Source organism: Diospyros lotus, chromosome 2, assembly GCF_014633365.1.
Source record: "Diospyros lotus cultivar Yz01 chromosome 2, ASM1463336v1, whole genome shotgun sequence".
Taxonomy (NCBI): domain Eukaryota; kingdom Viridiplantae; phylum Streptophyta; class Magnoliopsida; order Ericales; family Ebenaceae; genus Diospyros; species Diospyros lotus.
The window spans coordinates 20,730,017-20,748,433 of NC_068339.1; the positions used below are offsets into that span (position 1 = coordinate 20,730,017).

At 34.6% G+C, this 18,417-nt stretch overlaps 1 protein-coding gene across 2 annotated transcripts in view; it reads left to right on the forward strand.

The window, feature by feature from the left end:
* The first annotated feature begins 13,161 nt into the window (after window positions 1-13,161).
* The window catches only part of LOC127795855 (polyphenol oxidase, chloroplastic-like), a 65,498-nt gene continuing 60,242 nt past the window's right edge, over window positions 13,162-18,417 (forward strand). The window contains exons 1-2 of one of the 2 annotated variants that reach the window (XM_052327784.1): window positions 13,208-14,359; window positions 14,925-15,738. In XM_052327784.1, coding sequence (XP_052183744.1) covers window positions 13,255-14,359; window positions 14,925-15,568 — 1,749 coding nt within the window. In that variant the 5' untranslated portion in view covers window positions 13,208-13,254 and the 3' untranslated portion in view covers window positions 15,569-15,738. Of the gene's footprint in view, window positions 14,360-14,924; window positions 15,739-18,417 lie in introns of those variants that run through there. The other variant, XM_052327785.1, reaches the window with a different exon arrangement.

Below are 18,417 nucleotides of genomic sequence, written 5' to 3' on the forward strand. Positions count from 1 at the left end.
CCCGTTGCGAATAAAATTTAATTTTTAATTACCTATTTAATTTTTAATTATATATTTAATTTAATTTTAATTTTTTATAATTAATTTAATTTTTTTTATTATTTAGCAACGAAATTTTGTCACTAAATAATATTAATTTAATTAAATAATAAATTAAAATTTAGCGATGGGGCAATCCCCATTGCTAAAAAGTAAAAAATAAGTTAAATAAAAATTAAAAATTTAGCAATGAGGTCATACCAGTCGCTAAAAAATAAAAAATAAAAAAAATAAAAATACAAAATTTAGTGATCGGGCAACCCTGTCGCTAAAAAAAAAAAATAAAAAAATAAAAAATATAAAATTTAGTGACGGGGTCACACCTGTCCCTAAAAAATAAAAAATAAAAAAATAAAAATGAAAAATTTAGCGATAGGGCAACCCCGTCGCTAAAAAATAAAAATAAATAAATAAAAATATAAAATTTAGCGACGGGGTCACGCCCATCTCTAAAAAATAAAAATATAAAATTTAGCGACGGGGCAACCCCGGTCTCTAAAAAAGAAAAATAAATAAATACAAAATGTAAAATTTAGCCACGGTGTCACAGCAGTCGCTAAAAAATAAAAAATAAAAAAATAAAAATACAGAATTTAGCAATGGGGCAACCCCAGTAGCTAAAAAATAAAAATAAATAAATAAAAAATACAAAAATTGAGCTACAAAAAAAATAAAACTAAAAAATAAAAAATACAAAATTTATAGACGGGGTCACACCTGTCACTAAAAAATGAAAAATAAAAAAAATAAAAATCCAAAACTTAGCGACTGGGCAACCCCTATCGCTAAAAAATAAAAATAAAATAAATAAAAAATACAAAATTTAACGACGGGGTCATACTCGTCGCTAAAAAATCAAAAATAAAAAAATAAAAAACCAAAATTTAGCGATAGGGCAACTCCTGCTGCTAAAAAATAAAAAATAAATTAAATAAAAATTCAAAATTTAGCGACGGGTCACTCCGTCACTTAAAAATAAAAAATAAATTAAAATTTTTTAATTATTTAGCGACGGAATATTCCGTCGCAAATTCAAATTTCCGTCTCTATATAGCAACGAAAATTTTTTTGTCGCTAAATCTATCACTAAATTACGGATTTTTTTGTAGTGAGATGAGTCTTTTGAGAGGTTTACATGATAGAAGACAATTAGAAAGCATACAGGGATTTCTCTTACATGAGCCCTTAGATGTCTAAGTTAATAGATGCCATGGAGATGTAAAGATGCAGTATGCTTGGATGTGTCACGTGGATGGGGTCCGTAGATGTATTGTGAAGAGGTACACGGGTGAGTAATATAAGTGAATTGTGTGGGTAGACCCTTCGGGTGAGTGACACAGAAGGGTAAAGAGAAAAGTTCTATGGTTGGAATAGCTTGTTGGAAGTCGAGGGGTATTTATAGTGGTCGGCTATGACTAGCACACATGATTGGCACATGACATGTGGATGCAAGAACACGTGACTTTCTTGTTGCATCTAGTAGTCTAAGGATTAGGCATGCATAAAGGGACCTAGGTGAGAAACCTTCCCCCATTTCAAGGAAGGTTACCCGGAGGAACGAGAGTTTTCGGAGGCTGGCCTCATCGTCATAAGATGACAAGGGTGAAATCTTGGGGGGTTTTGGGTAACCTAGGAGGTCACCAAAAACTTGATCAGATGCTTGGGTGGATGTCTAAGAGGGCCATCCATCGGTGTTCACAGAGGAAGATCATGTGACACGGTACGTGGCATGGCAAGGCATGCGCCATGGCGTGAAGAGGCATGTGGGTGTGTGGCAAGTGGCATGCATGGGGCTTGCGGAAGGCTAGAAGCTAGGCCTCATAATTGCAAAAGGCATGGCGGTGGATGGCCACATAGGCGCGGGAGAGCGGAATGGCTGGCGTAGCATGGGTCATCTAGGCATGCAGTAAGAGGGCATCGATGGCCGCAACCCCTATTTATAAGGGCAGACGCTGCCTTGTTGCACCTTGCTTTTCTTTTCTTTTTCTTTTTATTTTGACTTTTGTTTTGGCTTTGGCTTTGCCTTTGGCTTCAAAAGGAGATGTCCTAGCGAATGCTTGTTCGGCCATGGACACATTTATTGAGGATCTTCTCGGGGATTTCTCCTAGGGAACTTCTCTAAGGGCTAGCTACAACAATGGCTCTCCACTATTGTCTTTAATTGAAATTCAAAGAGAATAGTATACGGAAATGCGAAGGAATTACCCCAAAGAAGTCGGAACTTGCTTCGGTTGCACACCTCAACTACATAGGCTGAGGGATTTCAAACCAAATTAGGCGTGCAGAATAACGTTCACACATGGATGAAAAGTCATCTAGGTGACCAGGGGAATTGATTTAGTGGGATGGCATGGATTATTAAGGCATCGGGATGATTTGGACTTACCCGTGCTTATTTGATGCTAATAGTGTGGCCAAGTTGTAGGTTGGGGCGAGGCTAATACATTCGAATATGTAGCTGCAAGGCTAGCAAGGACTCATGAGAAGGATTTATGAGAGCACTAATGTTGATGAGTGGTGTCTAATTGAGGTATATTGATGAGCTTTGGTTGTCAGAGTTAGAAGTAAAGATTTTCCTGAGCCTAACCTCTTATTGTTTATGGTTGTAGATCGTTCAACAACAGGCAATCATCAATGCCTATTTCCATGCGAGTCTAGGAAGGGTTGAAGAGGAGTGCTAGAAGAGGCATGATAAAGCCGAATAGTGGTGCAATAAGCGTTGTCATCTTAAGGCTAAGCATAAGGACCTAGAGTGGTGCATGGCGTGAGCCTATTTCCTTGGGAAAGAGGTAGAGGAATTGAAGATTAGGTGTTGCATCTTTGGAAATGGGCACGAGCAAACTAAATGCGAGCTTGAGGAGTCGCGTAGGAAAAAGAAGGAAACACACTGAATTACGGAGGCGGTCTAGAGGTCGAATGTCACATTGGTGTAAGAGAATCACCTTAAGTAATGGGTCTGGAGCGGGCTAGTGATGAGCTTCAATACTTATAAGTGAAGGTAGAGAATATTGAGCCAGAGTTGACAGATGTAAATGCGATATGGAAAAGGGTCATTAAGGAGTATGGAGCCTCTTGGGACTATTTTGAGCAGGAGCGAGAAGGTATTACGTGTTGCCTCAAGCATGGACTCTTCTTGGTCCATAGCTATTTTGAGAGAAAATGTTTCGGGGATCGCTCCCTGAGTTGATATTCTACGATGAGATTTTAATCATAAGTTGTCAAGGAAGATGAGTTGTCCAACCTAGTAGGTCCTAGGGCCTTAGATATGTTGGAGCTAGACATAATGTCGGATTTGGAGTGTCGGATGTGGAGTGGACTCATGCATCCATGGATCACCATATATATTTTTTAATTGTTAAGGGATTACTGTATATATATTAAGTCTATATTTTACGTGAAAAACCATCCTAGTGTGGAAAATAAAAATCACATGCACAAATCAGTCGATCTTTCACTATCAAAATAATAGGTAATGTACAAAAGCTCTTCCGTAGTTCATCTAAAGAAATATCTCAACAATCAAATCACAAGAATCGAATTTTAACATGCACATAGAAGAAAAATTGAGAAATTAAACCTAACAGGATATATAAAAATACTCAAGAAGAATCCAAATGACGAGAAACAATGTTAACCTTGTTGAACATGAAAAGCACGAGAAAATACCAAAATTTCATCAAGATCAGAGCTGAAATCGTTGCTTAATCTTGGCAAAAGATTCGTAAAATCAAAAAACATTTTCTTTGTCTTCCCTTTTGCAGCACCGTCCCAATCGTTCCATCGCTTCTCAATTTCTTCTTCTCTTTCAATTTTTTTAATTATGGTTGCACCATATTATTATTATTTCAAGTAGGCCCCAGTGGGCGGGACCCCCCTTAACAGGTTTGTGGATTAAATTTTGGTCTGAGTTTATTCTTGAGCTTGAGTCTACAAACCCAATCCCTTGTGTTGGTCTATCTTGGTTAGTTGTGACAAATGATAGCATTATTGATGGTTATCAAATAAGTGAAGTATGACCCATTGCTTTTTAATGGGAAGGACAAATATACTTTAATTATGGAATAGTACGATTGAAGACATTTTGGTGCAACAAAATCTTAAAGCTACTTTGAGAGATAAAAAACCCACTAGGATGATAGATAGCAATTGAAAGTCCCTTCAGAGAAAGGTTATAATACAAACAGGTTAACCCTTCCCTCACCAAATAAAGTTTACCTTGTTGAAGGAGAAGACTATGAAGGCGATTTGGGACAGGTTGGCGAGCATATATGCCTTTAAATTGATGACTAATCACCTGTGCTGGAGTATAGATCTCTACTAGCTCAGAATGGAGGAAGGAGGTAACTTGCCTGATCATATCAATGTATTTAACCAATTAGAGTATGCCACTTGCTTAATTTAGATGTGAAGCTTGAGGATGAAGAACAAGCATTGCTGTTATTGGCGTTTTTGCCCCCACCATACAAACTGTTGGTGTTTACAATGCTGGTTGGTAAGAGCACCTTGAAGTTAAATAATGTGATAGTGATTCTATGTGAGAATTAGAGGATGATAAGGTTCAAGCACATATATAATGGAGATCAAACACTAGCTATATATGGAGAGTTTTATTTGAGAGAGGAATTAACAAAGAAAGAAATGTGACCGTTGTGGAAGATCAAAATTTTGATTGAGAGACTTCATTAATGTGGAGTGTTATTATTGTAATGGGTCTCAAGAAGAATTACTGCCCGAAACTGGCGGAGGATTTGCAGCTGCTTTAGCAACTATAAGAGAAAAATGGCAAGATAATGATTGATAGTAATTTTGATGAAAACTGATCAGCAAACTATAACTAGTTAAGTAGATGGGTGGAGATATCCTGATGGGGCTAATGGAGAATAGGTTTCTACCTATGATTCTGTTGAGAACCACTAGCTGTTGGATTTGACCGCTTTGATGTATATTTGTATTTGTGAAGACTAATCTTTGTTTAATACTTTGCAGTTTGATGACGATTTGGGGCACATCAATTTGGGAAATAACCCAAAAATAAGGATTAACGACCTTAAATATGTCTGCCTAAGAATTCATAATAGAGATTATGAAAGAGTTTCGAATTTTAAAAGACACCCAATTTACCCCACTCTCTTGCCGATGTGGTGATTTAAGTATGCTTCAACTTAACATGCATTCCTAGAGGGTGGCTAATGTTTCAGTCGTCTTCTTCTTGGATTTTAATCCTCTTCTTTGACAGTTATCTCATTGTTAGTTGTCTATCGCTTGCAACACTCAATTCTTTAGGTTGTATTTTCTTTATTATTTTCAGGTTATTTTTAATTTTCTGTTTTTCAAAATAATAAAAATATGTTTATTTTGTCATTTTCAAAAATATATTTTTAAAAACAAGAAAAATTTTGGAAAAAAATCCAAAACAATAAAATGTTATTTTGGTTGTTTTCAACCAAAACAATCTTTAAATCCAAAATATAGAAAACACAATCCCTTTTTCATGTTTTGGCTCCAAAAAAGAAAAGAAGAAAAAAAAAGAAAAAATTATTCTTAAATTTTAAAAATAAAATTTTAATTTTATTTAAAATTTAAAAAATATAGTATATCTATATCTATATTATAACTAAAAATATAAGATAATAGTATATTATTAAGTATATTACATATATTATGTTAAATAATATTTAATATAAATTATCACTTAGATGTCAGCAATTTATTAATCAAATTTATTATTTTATTTTCATAGAAAAATTTTATTTAAAAGAATTAATTTTATCATTTAATAATCAAATTCATTGAATAAAATATCATAAAATATTTTTTTTTCAAAATTCTAAAGTTAACATATTTTTTAATTTTTTATTTTAAAAAATAATTTTTTAAAATGACAAAAAGAACATATTTTTGTTTTTTTTTAAAAATAGACTGTCAAAACAGAAAATTGAAAATGAATTTAAAACTCAAAATTAAAAATTAAAAATACAAAAAGAACGCAGCCTAGTTTCTTTCTCTTTCTTCCTCTTTTTTTCTTCAATTGAGATGGCTATTAGTTGCAAACAATGGTGCCTCACCAGATTAGTCTTTCCGATGAGGTGACAGTTCTCTACGAACTTTGAATTCCCCTCAAACCTTCAACAAAATTCATCTCGAAACACCCAATGTAACACCCAATTTCCACGGGCATGTTATAACTTAGGAAATTTTGACTATATATATTTTTTAATATAACTCATCATGATATAATTTCAAAATTTGCCTACTATATGCCTATCATTAGTTTACTTACTCTGTATATGTTAGGCTAGGTAATCATCAATAGTGGAAGCAAGAATCGAACCTCAACATACCTCAAATATTAATAATATTACATGATCGCCTCAACGAAATTAGTACCACAAGATTATTCGACAATAGTACTTAAGTCCTTCAACATAACATGAAACATGACATAAGTTTTTTTCCTAACATAACTTAAAAACATAACATATCATAACTTAAAGTATAAGCTAGCATGATTGATGCATGATCGGATTCTTATACAGGAACTAAATGCAGAAATTAACTTCATAATGCCTTGCGTCTTTACAATTCATCTGCTTTTATAACTTTGCTGCAAACCCCATCTGGAATATTTGAATGTTCTAGGGACAAGCCCCACATTAGATGATGAATAATCTAAGTAAGAGTATATCATAATGCATATGTATGAATGCAGTACACATAACATCATAACTCTCATGTTTGGATCAACTGCACTTTAGAATTACCAGCCATTTTTACAGTTTCCCTGCCAGACCGGGGTATATGGGTGCACCCTTGGCAAAAGCAACGACGCCAACACCTAATCCCAAACTCATGCAACGTATGACTGTGAATCTCATTATACTTATATGCATACTTTGTCATCAATACATGTAAATGCAATCTTCATGATATATTCACATCAAGACATGACAACATGATAAAAACTATTTACATAAAATTAGGTTTTAGGGTCGAACTACTTACAAACCATTTTCATAAACTAAATCAAGTTGAATGATACTTCTTATCTTACAAAAAGATAATTTTGCCCCTAGCGTAATTTTGCCTCAAAATTCTCATCAGACTTCCAATCGTATTCAATTATGAATCTTGACGTATCTTGAGCATCATAATTATTTAAAAAAAATCAAATTTCTAATTTTCTTTAATTTGTCTAATTTATCTAATTTCCTACTATTATTTCTTTCAGATTATGAAATAAATACTTTTTCATAAAATTTTCTCAATTTCTCTTTACAATAATTCCTAAAACAATATTGCTAAGCTCAGAAATTTTCTCATAATTTTCAGAATCCATACTCTATTTATTTCTCATTTTCTCTTTGATTTTCAAATATCTATTGCTTAAAAAATCCATAATAAATACCAATTATGCATTTCTCTTCCAATTTCATCATAAAAAATTCTAAAATATCATTCTCATATTTCTGGAATTTTCGGAGATAACTCACCTTCTCGTGGAGCGATTCGGTATTCTTCTATACTGAGACGAAGCATCGGTTTGCATATCCAACAATGCCTTCTGCCACAAATTTTCACACAAACTATTAAACGCAGCCTATAGGATTTTTTTTTTAGGATTTTTTTGATATTTTTCTCTATATATTTTTTTTCTTTCTATTTTTCAAATCTCTCTCTCTCACTTTCAAATTTTTCTTTCTTACAACATTTCTCTTTATAATCTAAATCCTTCAACCTTTCAAGTTTTTCTTTATTTATAAAAAAATGAATTAAACTCAACATAATTGTAGTGACCCACTATCTTTAATTATTTTTCACTAAATCTCACTCATAATCTTTAATTATTTATCCACACCCTACTTTGTCTTTCATATTTCTCAATTATTTTACTCATTATTTTTGATTATTTGTCTATACCCTATTTTGTCTCTCACATTTCTCAATTATTTTACTCATCATCTTTAATTATTTTATCACATTTCCTAATTATTTTTCACTAAATCTCACTCATAATCTTTAATTATTTATCCACACCCTATTTTGTCTACCATATTTCTCAATTATTTCACTCATTATTTTTGATTATTTGTCCACACCTTACTTTGTCTCCCACATTTCTCAATTATTTCACCCATCATTTTTAATTATTTTGTCACATTTCTTAATTATTTTTCACTAAATCTCACTCATAATCTTTAATTATTTATCCATACCCTACTTTGTCTCTCACATTTCTCAATTATTTCATCCATTATCTTTGATTATTTTATCACCTTAATTATTTTCCACTAAACTTCTTTTGAATAGATTATTCTTTCATTTAGTTCATTAATTTTAATCACATTTTTTTATCCTATTAACTTTAAACCCATTTACTTAGCATTTTTATTTTTTAATTTAACCCACTAACTCTAAGCTTATTTATTTAACCTTTCCTTTTTCAACTTAGTCTACTAACTCTAAGCCCATTTACTTAGCCTTTCATTTTTCAACTTAGCCCACTAACTCTAAACTAATTAGTTTTCTCAATTATAATCTCTAATCGATGTCAAAAAATATTTTAAATATAAGAAAATTAATTATTATTATTCTCAAAATACTAGAATGTTACACCCAATCTCTTCATTTCTTCCTTCTCTATCTCCTACCTCCTACGTATATTCGATTTCCCATTTTGCTCCATTTTTCTAGTTACTTGGATTAAGAATCTAATGAGCTTTTTACAAATCTCATTTTTTTCGATGAACCTTTGCATCTCACTAAAAATATCACCACAACACTCCAATTTTTGTCCTAATCAAACCCTTTCACTCCCTTACAAAGGCCCTCTCACCACAAACCTCAACATCAACCAAACCTTTTGATTTATAGCCAAATCCAACCAATTAAAATTGATGCTCAGTTTACGGTCATCATTGCCCCCATATGCCAACCCTCTTACTTGAAACATTTATGTACATATTTTGTTGATAAATCCAAAGATCAATAAACAATAAATGAAGAGATAAAATGTGAGAAAATCGAATCCATTTCACTTAAATAAATTCACAGAAGAATTACAACCAAAATTCTTATAAAAACTCTCAACACACTCTCTTTCTTTGGATCCTCTCGGATAATCCTCTAAATTGAGATATTCCTCTCACTTGGATATACCCTCTCACTGTGATTCATATTCCTTTTGACTAGGGATTCATAATACATATATCCTCTCACTGAGATTCATATTCCTCTTAACTAAGGATTCATAATACAAGAAGAGAGAATGGCTATATATAGGGAGATGGTAGTGGGCATAGTCAACAAGGTTAGGCAGGTACCTTGCCTAACATGTCAAGGATGTCTAACTCCCTAACAAGTTAAGGTTGCCTAATTCCCTCAAAATTTAAAGGTATTACACTCTGAATAACTTAAAAGTACTAAATAATGATTTCTTTTTGCTTAAACTCATAAAGTAATAATATGAAGAATCTTTGTTAGAAATACGACAAGAATGTATATATGTAATAACAACAAACCGACTAATACAACGAAAGATGGCTGCAGAACTATGAAACTGAATATGTATAACTTGCAATAAACATTGACAACAAACCCAAAAACTTGGTAGAAAGACAACAAACGTTTAGTAGAATGTCTCGAACAATCACAACAACTTAAACAACAATCGAGAACGCCAGCAACACAAGAACTGGTACAAAAGTTGCAAGAACAAAGAACTCGAAACAGAAAGCCAACAGCAAGGAACAACAGCGATCTAGGCACGTTGGACGCATTGTCCTAAAAACAAAATTTGTCGTGCATCGGTTACAAGCAAACTGTGATGACCGTCTTAGTAGGATACAACGATCAATTCCGGTTTAACTATAACCACGAATACATTGATTTCGTTGGACAGTTACTTTTTGTGACACAAAAATTAAGAATGTAAAGAAAAGAGAATTCAGTTGCTGCTGAGGAATGCTCAACATCTGTATCCATTACTAAATTAGTTAGTTAATTACAATATAATCAAAACTTGCGTATGTTTGGGTCCAAGCACAGGGGTCAAATTCGTTATGCAATTAATGCATTCCGCCTTTTCTGACCCATCCACATAACGATCCAATTGTCCCAATAACAGTGGTTGCTGTCAACATTTTCCTCTCTTATTTTCCATCTTTATTCTCATTGCGTTAGGCAATGCCTGCCAGCCAGCCAGCTAGCTATGGCTAGTCCATATTGACTAGGAGACAAATTGCTGAGTCGACGCTAATCATCAACTACACCGTCTTATCTAAACATTGTTTCCTCCCCCAAATTATTAATTAGATCGAAGAAATATTTATTTCTAATTTTAATTTCTTTAGTTTGAATACTTACTTATTAACTTCATTAAATGTTTAATTGAGGCACCTCTCAGCGTTAAATGCTTAATAGAGTGTTTATTTTTATGGCAATTATTATTCTATTCCGGCCCTTTGGGGTTTGAATCATCTTAGACATATTCGTTCTTAAGGCATAACAAAAATATATATTTCTTTTTATTCTCTCGACTTTCGTTCTAACAAATGAAACGAGTACAAATAATAACTCTGAAATTTGATAGTCCAAAAAAAGAGAAAAGGTGAAAGTCCTTGTTTGGGTTTTTTTTAAAAAAAAAAGAATTTATAAGTATTTTTTATTTTTTGCATGTAGCTAGATAAGTCTAAATATCCGAAGGGTTCAAATTGGTCACGATGGTGTCCATTCAAGAAAAAAAAACCTACGATTTCTTGGAGTGATTTACTTTGTAAGTTTCTAACACATGCAGCACGTGGGCTGCCCAGTCAGTCTCACACAATTTCTCTTTATGGCTTATTCGTTTGCTGTTTCTTTTAAAATTTGGATTTTAGATGAAGACTTTTCCGAGTCTAGATCTCTCTTTATCTCCTCCTGTCTTTTTAATTGACTTTGTAATAAAAATAAATTATATTATTATTAAATTAATTCACATCACCAAATAATAAATATCTTAAAGTAACAATAAAAAAACGTAACGTTGTTCTTCCAATATCCATTCTACAATTAACCATTAACCGAAAGATGAAATTTTTTATCGTTAAAGATGAAATTAGTAAAAACCTTAATTATATAATAGATTTTGAAAGAAGAACGTTAATTTAGGATAATCACTGTTTGATAATGTGTATTAATTTGACAACGTACTTTATTTTTATTGAGAAGATAACTAAGAAAATAGCAAATGAGAATAACATATCTACACTCAGTTTTTCTCTCATGTCATGCCTCGTTTTTGTCGTGAAAATATTATATTTATATATAATTTATAATTATTTTATTTAAAATTAACAATAGATCTTGCCACTATCATGAACTATAAATTATTGCTGGCTACAATTTAAAGCCATTATATATCATTTAGATTTAATTAACATATTAACATTATCATTTATGGTTAAAGCTACAACATTGAGGATGACATTTTGTATTATTATTAAAACAAAACAAATCTAAATGCCGTGCTCACTTGGATATATAACTAAAAAGATCAGATGGGGTTGACATTTTGCACCTCGTTCGCCAGCATACGAAGGAAGGAAGCGGTGGAAAATTGATACACTCAGTTGCTGCTTGTCTCCAAGCTGTACCTAATCCTCGTGACATTTTCAAACACAGATATTAATATTTAATTAGTAAGAGCTAGCATTAGGTAAGATCTAACACCGACGCCACCCCCCCAGAAGACAAAAAAAATCTAACTCCGGACGATGATGATTCGTGGGATGATGGGAGACTTGTAAACCCTTTGGAATATATTTGTATTTCTATCATCTTATGTATGTATGCATGCATGTATGATAGGTTTATAGGATCATAAATTTCTATTTTTGATTTAGGTAGAGTAAAATGAGAGACTATTAAGATAAAATTGGAACACTCTTCAAATGAAGATATGAAATAATTAAAATAAATTAAAAAATATTTTAAAATTTTTATTAGCTTGTTTGTTAAATTTTTTAAAATTCATTAAAAATTATATATATATATTTTTTATATATTTGTTAAATGTTTATGATATGCAGGATAAGAATTTTTAATCAAAATATTCTTATTATTAAATTCATTCAAAACTCTACATTAACATCAACAACAAATTTATGATTAAAATAATATTTTATAATTAATATAAATTATTAAAAAATAAAAATAAAAATAAAATTTTATTTTTTAAATTTGTGTTTAAAAATAAATTTTAAAAATACAGAAAGTAGAAATAATTATTGATGGAGTTATACTAATTCATAATTAAAAATTGTCGAAATATATTTTTATATTAGATAATAAAATATAAATTAAATAAAATAATTTAAAAAGAATGTGAAAAGGATCTGCGAGGAGATCGAAGGAAGACCGATGAGCAGGGGAAGATCTGAAGGAAGATCGAAAAAGAAGAATCCCAAATGAGTTTGACCAGAAGATGATGAGGAAAAATAAATCAAAATTCAAACTTCAGAGCGCCATAACACAGGCTGGACGAAGAAGATAGGAACAATTATAAGTTTATAACAGAACAAGAACGGAGAAAATTCAATTACTCAAATTGGAAAATTAAAACCCACTTGCCAAATAGCCTCTGAAGGAAGATCTGAAGCAATATCAGTGGCCAGACGATTTGGTGGCGAGAAAGAAGATGAAAGGTGAGGAAGATCGGTGACCGAACGTACAGTGGCAAGGAAGAAGATGAACAGTAACATGACGAAGAAATGGACGAGGCTTTTGTACCATGGACATATGAATAATTTACGTTTATACATAAATTTATTTATAAAAAGTGAAATAACAAATACTACCTTAATATATAATTAGTTATTTAATTGTGAATTGAATTGAATCAATTAAATGAAATAAAAATTTGTCAACTTGGTTGACTAGTTTTTTTTAAATGTTAAGAAGATAAAAATTTGAGAAGAATTAAACCCAACTCTTTGATGATCATGAATTTGGTGATTCAAATACAACAATAATATATATATAACATGGATACGGTTAGTTAAACGATTTTAAAAACATTTTACAGGAAAATATAACAAAATGAAGTCCCATGCCAACCAGTGCAATCGTTTTTGACATTGCCAACCAGTGGAATAGTCGTAAGGTACATGCACCCTTGCACTATATATTAGGTCTAGGTCTCATCTCTCCATGGTGAATCCCTAATCAAACTAAGCCACCATGGCCTCTCTTCCACCGCCAACCACTGCCGCCGCCCCCTCCCCCTCTACATGTCCATTCTTCGGGAAACCATTGCATATTTCAACAATCGGAACGAACAAGCAATGGTCTAGGGTCTCATGCAGACGCAAAGATGGCGACCTGAGAACATCGCAGGACAAGTTTGACCGGAGGGATGTGCTTATCGGGTTGGGAGGCCTTTACGGCGCCACCACACTCGCCGCCGACCGGTTAGCCACCGCCGCTCCGCTGACGGCTCCGGATTTGTCCAAATGTGGTGCGGCGGACTTGCCCGCCGGGGCAGAACCGGTTAATTGTTGTCCGCCGGTCACCAAAAAGATCGTCGACTTCAAGCCTCCTCCGGCATCCAACACCATGAGAATCAGGCCAGCGGCCCATTTAGTCGACAAGGAATACGTGGCCAAATTCTCCAAAGCCATTAAACTCATGAAGGAGCTTCCTGACGATGATCCACGCAACTTCAAGCAACAAGCCAATATCCATTGCGCTTATTGCGACGGAGCCTACGACCAAATCGGGTTCCCGGATTTGGAGATCCAAGTCCACAACTCCTGGCTCTTCTTTCCCTGGCACAGATACTATCTCTACTTCTTCGAGAAGATTCTGGGAAAATTGATCGACGACCCGAATTTCGCCATGCCGTTTTGGAACTGGGATTCTCCCGCCGGCATGAGAATGCCCGCGTTCTACGCGGACTCCAGCTCGCCACTCTACGACAGCCTCCGCGACGCCTACCACCAGCCGCCGACGGTGGTGGACCTCGACTTCGACGGCACAGATTCGAATACCGCCGATAAGCAGCAGATTTCGAGTAACTTGACTGTCATGTACAGACAGGTGGTTTCCAGTGCCCGGACGGCAAAGCTGTTTCTCGGCAGCCCATACCGCGCCGGCGACGAGCCCAATCCTGGAGCCGGGTCGCTCGAGAATATTCCTCATGGCCCGGTTCATCTTTGGTGCGGCGACCGGACTCAGCCTAATGTAGAGAACATGGGCAACTTCTACTCCGCCGGAAGAGACCCAATATTCTTTGCTCATCACTCCAACGTTGATCGGATGTGGACAATATGGAATGGCTTGGGAGGTAAGGACATACATGATCATACATATATATATATATATATTATTTAGAATAAAAGGACCCACCAAGAGGGCTACATGCACTAAGACCAATTCAGAATCCAAATTTCAGGGAACTAAAATACAATATAACATCCAACATGATGAAATGCCTAAAGAGTGTAATAGACAAAAATAAAACAGAATACAAATTACGGTGCAACCTCGCGTAATAATTTTGTGTTCAATTCCTGATTATATATATATATATATATTGTAAGTTTATTAATTTTTGTTTAGAGTGTGTGCCCTGCCCGCATCCAAGTAAATATCTAAGTAAAAGTGTGACTAGCTAGCTAGGGTTGTTGTGAAAATTGAGATGGATAATGTTGTAGAAAGCCACCCTTGCGTAAACATGTTAAATTCTCCAAAGCCATGTTTTGTGAAGCCAAAACATGTTAAATTTTGTGAGCCCTATTTATCTAGTTTATCACTTGTACTACTACTAATTAACTCTCTGTAAATAGATTTATTGGACAACCATATATATACGATATTCATTGTTTTGAATTCCATATTTCCCGTGACAGGAAAACGCAACAACTTCACCGATTCAGACTGGTTAAACACACAGTTCCTGTTCTACGACGAGAACGCTCAGCTCGTCCGAGTGAAGGTGAAGGACTGTCTCGACTACAAGAAGTTCGGGTACGCATACCAAGACGTTGAAATTCCATGGCTGAAGTCTCGGCCAACACCTAAGGTCTCGAAGCTTTCGAGGAAGACCAAGAAAGCGAGCGTGGCAATGGCCGCCGAAACCTCCATCTCCACCGCCACCGACTTCCCCAAAACTCTCGACAAGCCGCTGAGAGTGATGGTGAAGAGGCCGAAGAAGTCAAGGAGCAAGAAGCAGAAAGACGAAGAAGAGGAGATCCTGGTGATAGAAGGGATCGAGCTGGATCGAGACGGGTTCGTGAAGTTCGACGTCTTCATCAACGACGAAGACGAGCCGGTGATCCGGCCGGAGAACACCGAGTTCGCCGGCAGCTTCGTGAACGTGCCGCATAAGCATGGAAAAGATAGGAAGAGGATCAAGACTCAGCTTGTTCTGGGCATAAGCGAGCTGCTGGAGGAGCTGGGAGCCGACGACGATGACAGCGTGCTGGTTTCGCTGGTTCCGAGAGCAGGTTGCGCCAAAGTCACCATTGGAGGTGTGAAGATCGAGTTCGATTAACAGTGAAGTGATTCGCCCACAGATTCTGAATATATGATATATCCCAAGAATAATGCGGACTTGATCCTACGATTAGGAGAGGAGTCCTTGTCCTTGTTGAAGTGATGGGCTTATTATCATATATAACTTGTGGCATATAAGACTTTAATTAATGCAATTATTATAAGTGAGATCCATGTCACACAAATTAATTAATTTGCTTATTGGAACTGATGATGAGAAGCTGCAATTTTGCCTCTTGTTTGGTGTGGTGGAGTGGGTGTGCTGTTTAAATTATTTATGAGAGTAAAGTATTCATAGAGAGGATGAATTTGTTAATTTTTTTAATTAATTTATAATTTACCTAATTTACAAATTTATGCATTATATAATACTTACTTAGAATCTATTTTCATATTTTCCTAATTTACATATTTTCATATTTTCCTTCAGATTCTTCTTTCAGATAATTTCACATTTTTTAAAATTATTTTATTTAATTTTATATTTTATTATCTAATATGAAAATATATTTTGATAATTTTTAATTATCTAAGTGAAATTATTATAATTTCTTCAATAATTATTTCTATTATGTGACTCTTTTTAGAATCTATTTTTGAATGCAAATTTAGAAAATAAAATATTATTTTTAATTTTTATTTTTTGACAATTCACATTAATCATAAAATACTATTTTAAGAATAGATTTATTGTTGATGTTAATACACAGTTTTAAATGAATTTAGTAATGGTAATATTTTGGTAAAAAAATATCTTATCTCGATACTTATCATATGCATTTAACAAATATATAGAAAAAAAAAAGTACAATTCTCCATAGATTCTAAACAATTTAACAAACAGTCTGATAGAAATTTTAAAATTTTTATCAGTTTTATCTTGATCATTTCATATTTTAATTCGAAAAACATTCTAATTTTATCTTAATACTCTCTTATTTTGTTCATTTTAAAAAATACTACATAAGAAAGTAGTTAGACTTACCCAATCCATAGACTAAGAGACAAATTGTTGGGAGGTGTAATACCCCGAGAGCTCAAGGTCAGGTCTAAGAAGGGACTGTAGAAAAGCTAGTATATATATTGAGGATAGTTAGGAACAAAACAATACTAGCTGGATATTTTTTTGAACTGAATGTGGTTAACTAACTCTCGAGTTAATCGTGCTTCAACTAGGGTGCTCAAGTATGGGTGACTCCTGAGAAGTTTGCGTAGGCCCATCAAGGTAAGTTGAATTGGTTTTTCCTATCGCTCGATACGGGATGTTACAGGTGGTATCAGAGTTGACCATTGGAAAAGGCGGTCCACTAAGAGCGGGGAATGGTGCCGTGGCGCAAGGGCCAGAACAAAGAGCAACTCCTAGCAGGCTTCTAGTATGATAGCCCCCAAATGGGAGAAGATTTGGAACCAGTTATAAGGTCACATGATGATGACGTCATGTGCTCAAGGGGGGAGAATGTAATACCCTGAAAGCCCAATATTAGGTCTAAGAAGGGACTCTAGAAAAGCTAGTATATATATCGAGAATAGTAAGGAAAGAAACAATACTAGGTGAATACTTTTTGGGCTGAACGTGGATAAAGAACTCCTGGGTTAAGTGTTTTGAGATGGGGTAGTTCAAGGATGAGTGACCCCTGAGAAGTAAGCGTAAACGCCCATCAGGATAAGTTGGTTTGGTCATTCCTATCACTTGATGTGGGATGTTACAGGAGGCCACCAATAATTCATTCCCATTGTCTTACCTAAACATTTTATCTTCACTAATTTATAGAAATTCTTATTTCTTAAAATTATTTTTATAAATTTCTTTGTTTCAATAATTAGTGGGGCATGAACGTAATGCTCTCGAGATTGAATTTTGAATTTTGTTTCAATAACATTTTTATAAAAAAAATTTCTAAGCTATACTTAATCCTCCTAAGATGTTCAGCCTCCCCAAAAAGCTAACTAACAAGAGTGTTGAAGCAGAGCTAACATGGATTAATAATAATTGGGATAAGAGAACCAGTTATCCTTTATTGGTTAATAGACAATTGTTGTTGCCTGACTATAACAATAAATATATAGTATCGGATATCGGTCTTGATGAAGTGTACAAGTGACCATCTTGGTAACGGATGACTCCCAAGATGACAAGTAACCTTCCTAGTAACGGGTGACTCCTAGGATGGCAAGAGACCAAATGACAAAAAAATCGTCAGATAGAGGCGCGAGTGAGGTCACTCATAGACTCTTTGATGCTTAAGTCAGTCTCATACTCAAAGTAAAATTAGAGTCTCAACAGCCTAGTAAGCATATTTGAATGAGGGTGGCTTTCCTATTTATAGAGAGGGAGGAGGTGAATAGGTGGAAGGTGATCCAGGTTCTTGGTGGGCATCTTGAATGTAAGCTTTACCGGTTCAACCATCTCTGAGTGTCGCTCGGCTAATCTTACTCGACATGGCAACACTCACCTATACATGGTTGTACTTAACAGCGCGTGGTTACACTAACTTGCAAGCATGCCCACATGGTCGTGTGATTATAGGTATCTCGATCAGGCCGTAGTCACTTGGTGCATGTTGCGCCGCAAGGTCTCTCGGTGCATGCTACACATAGCCAAGCGGCGAGTCCTTCCGATGCATGTGGCACGTAGTTAGGCTATAAGGCCTCTTGGAGTGTGCCGTATGTGATCTGTCAACCTTGCTTGGCTACTATTGAGTGACCCTTACTCGGCCAACCAACTACCAAGCGACCCTCATTTGTCCTGTTATGTGCCAAGCATTCTGTAACACCCGAAAAATTTTAAAGGACTCAAGAGTAATTTATCTCAGGGCAAAAAGAGAATTTTTAGATAAATGAAGGATA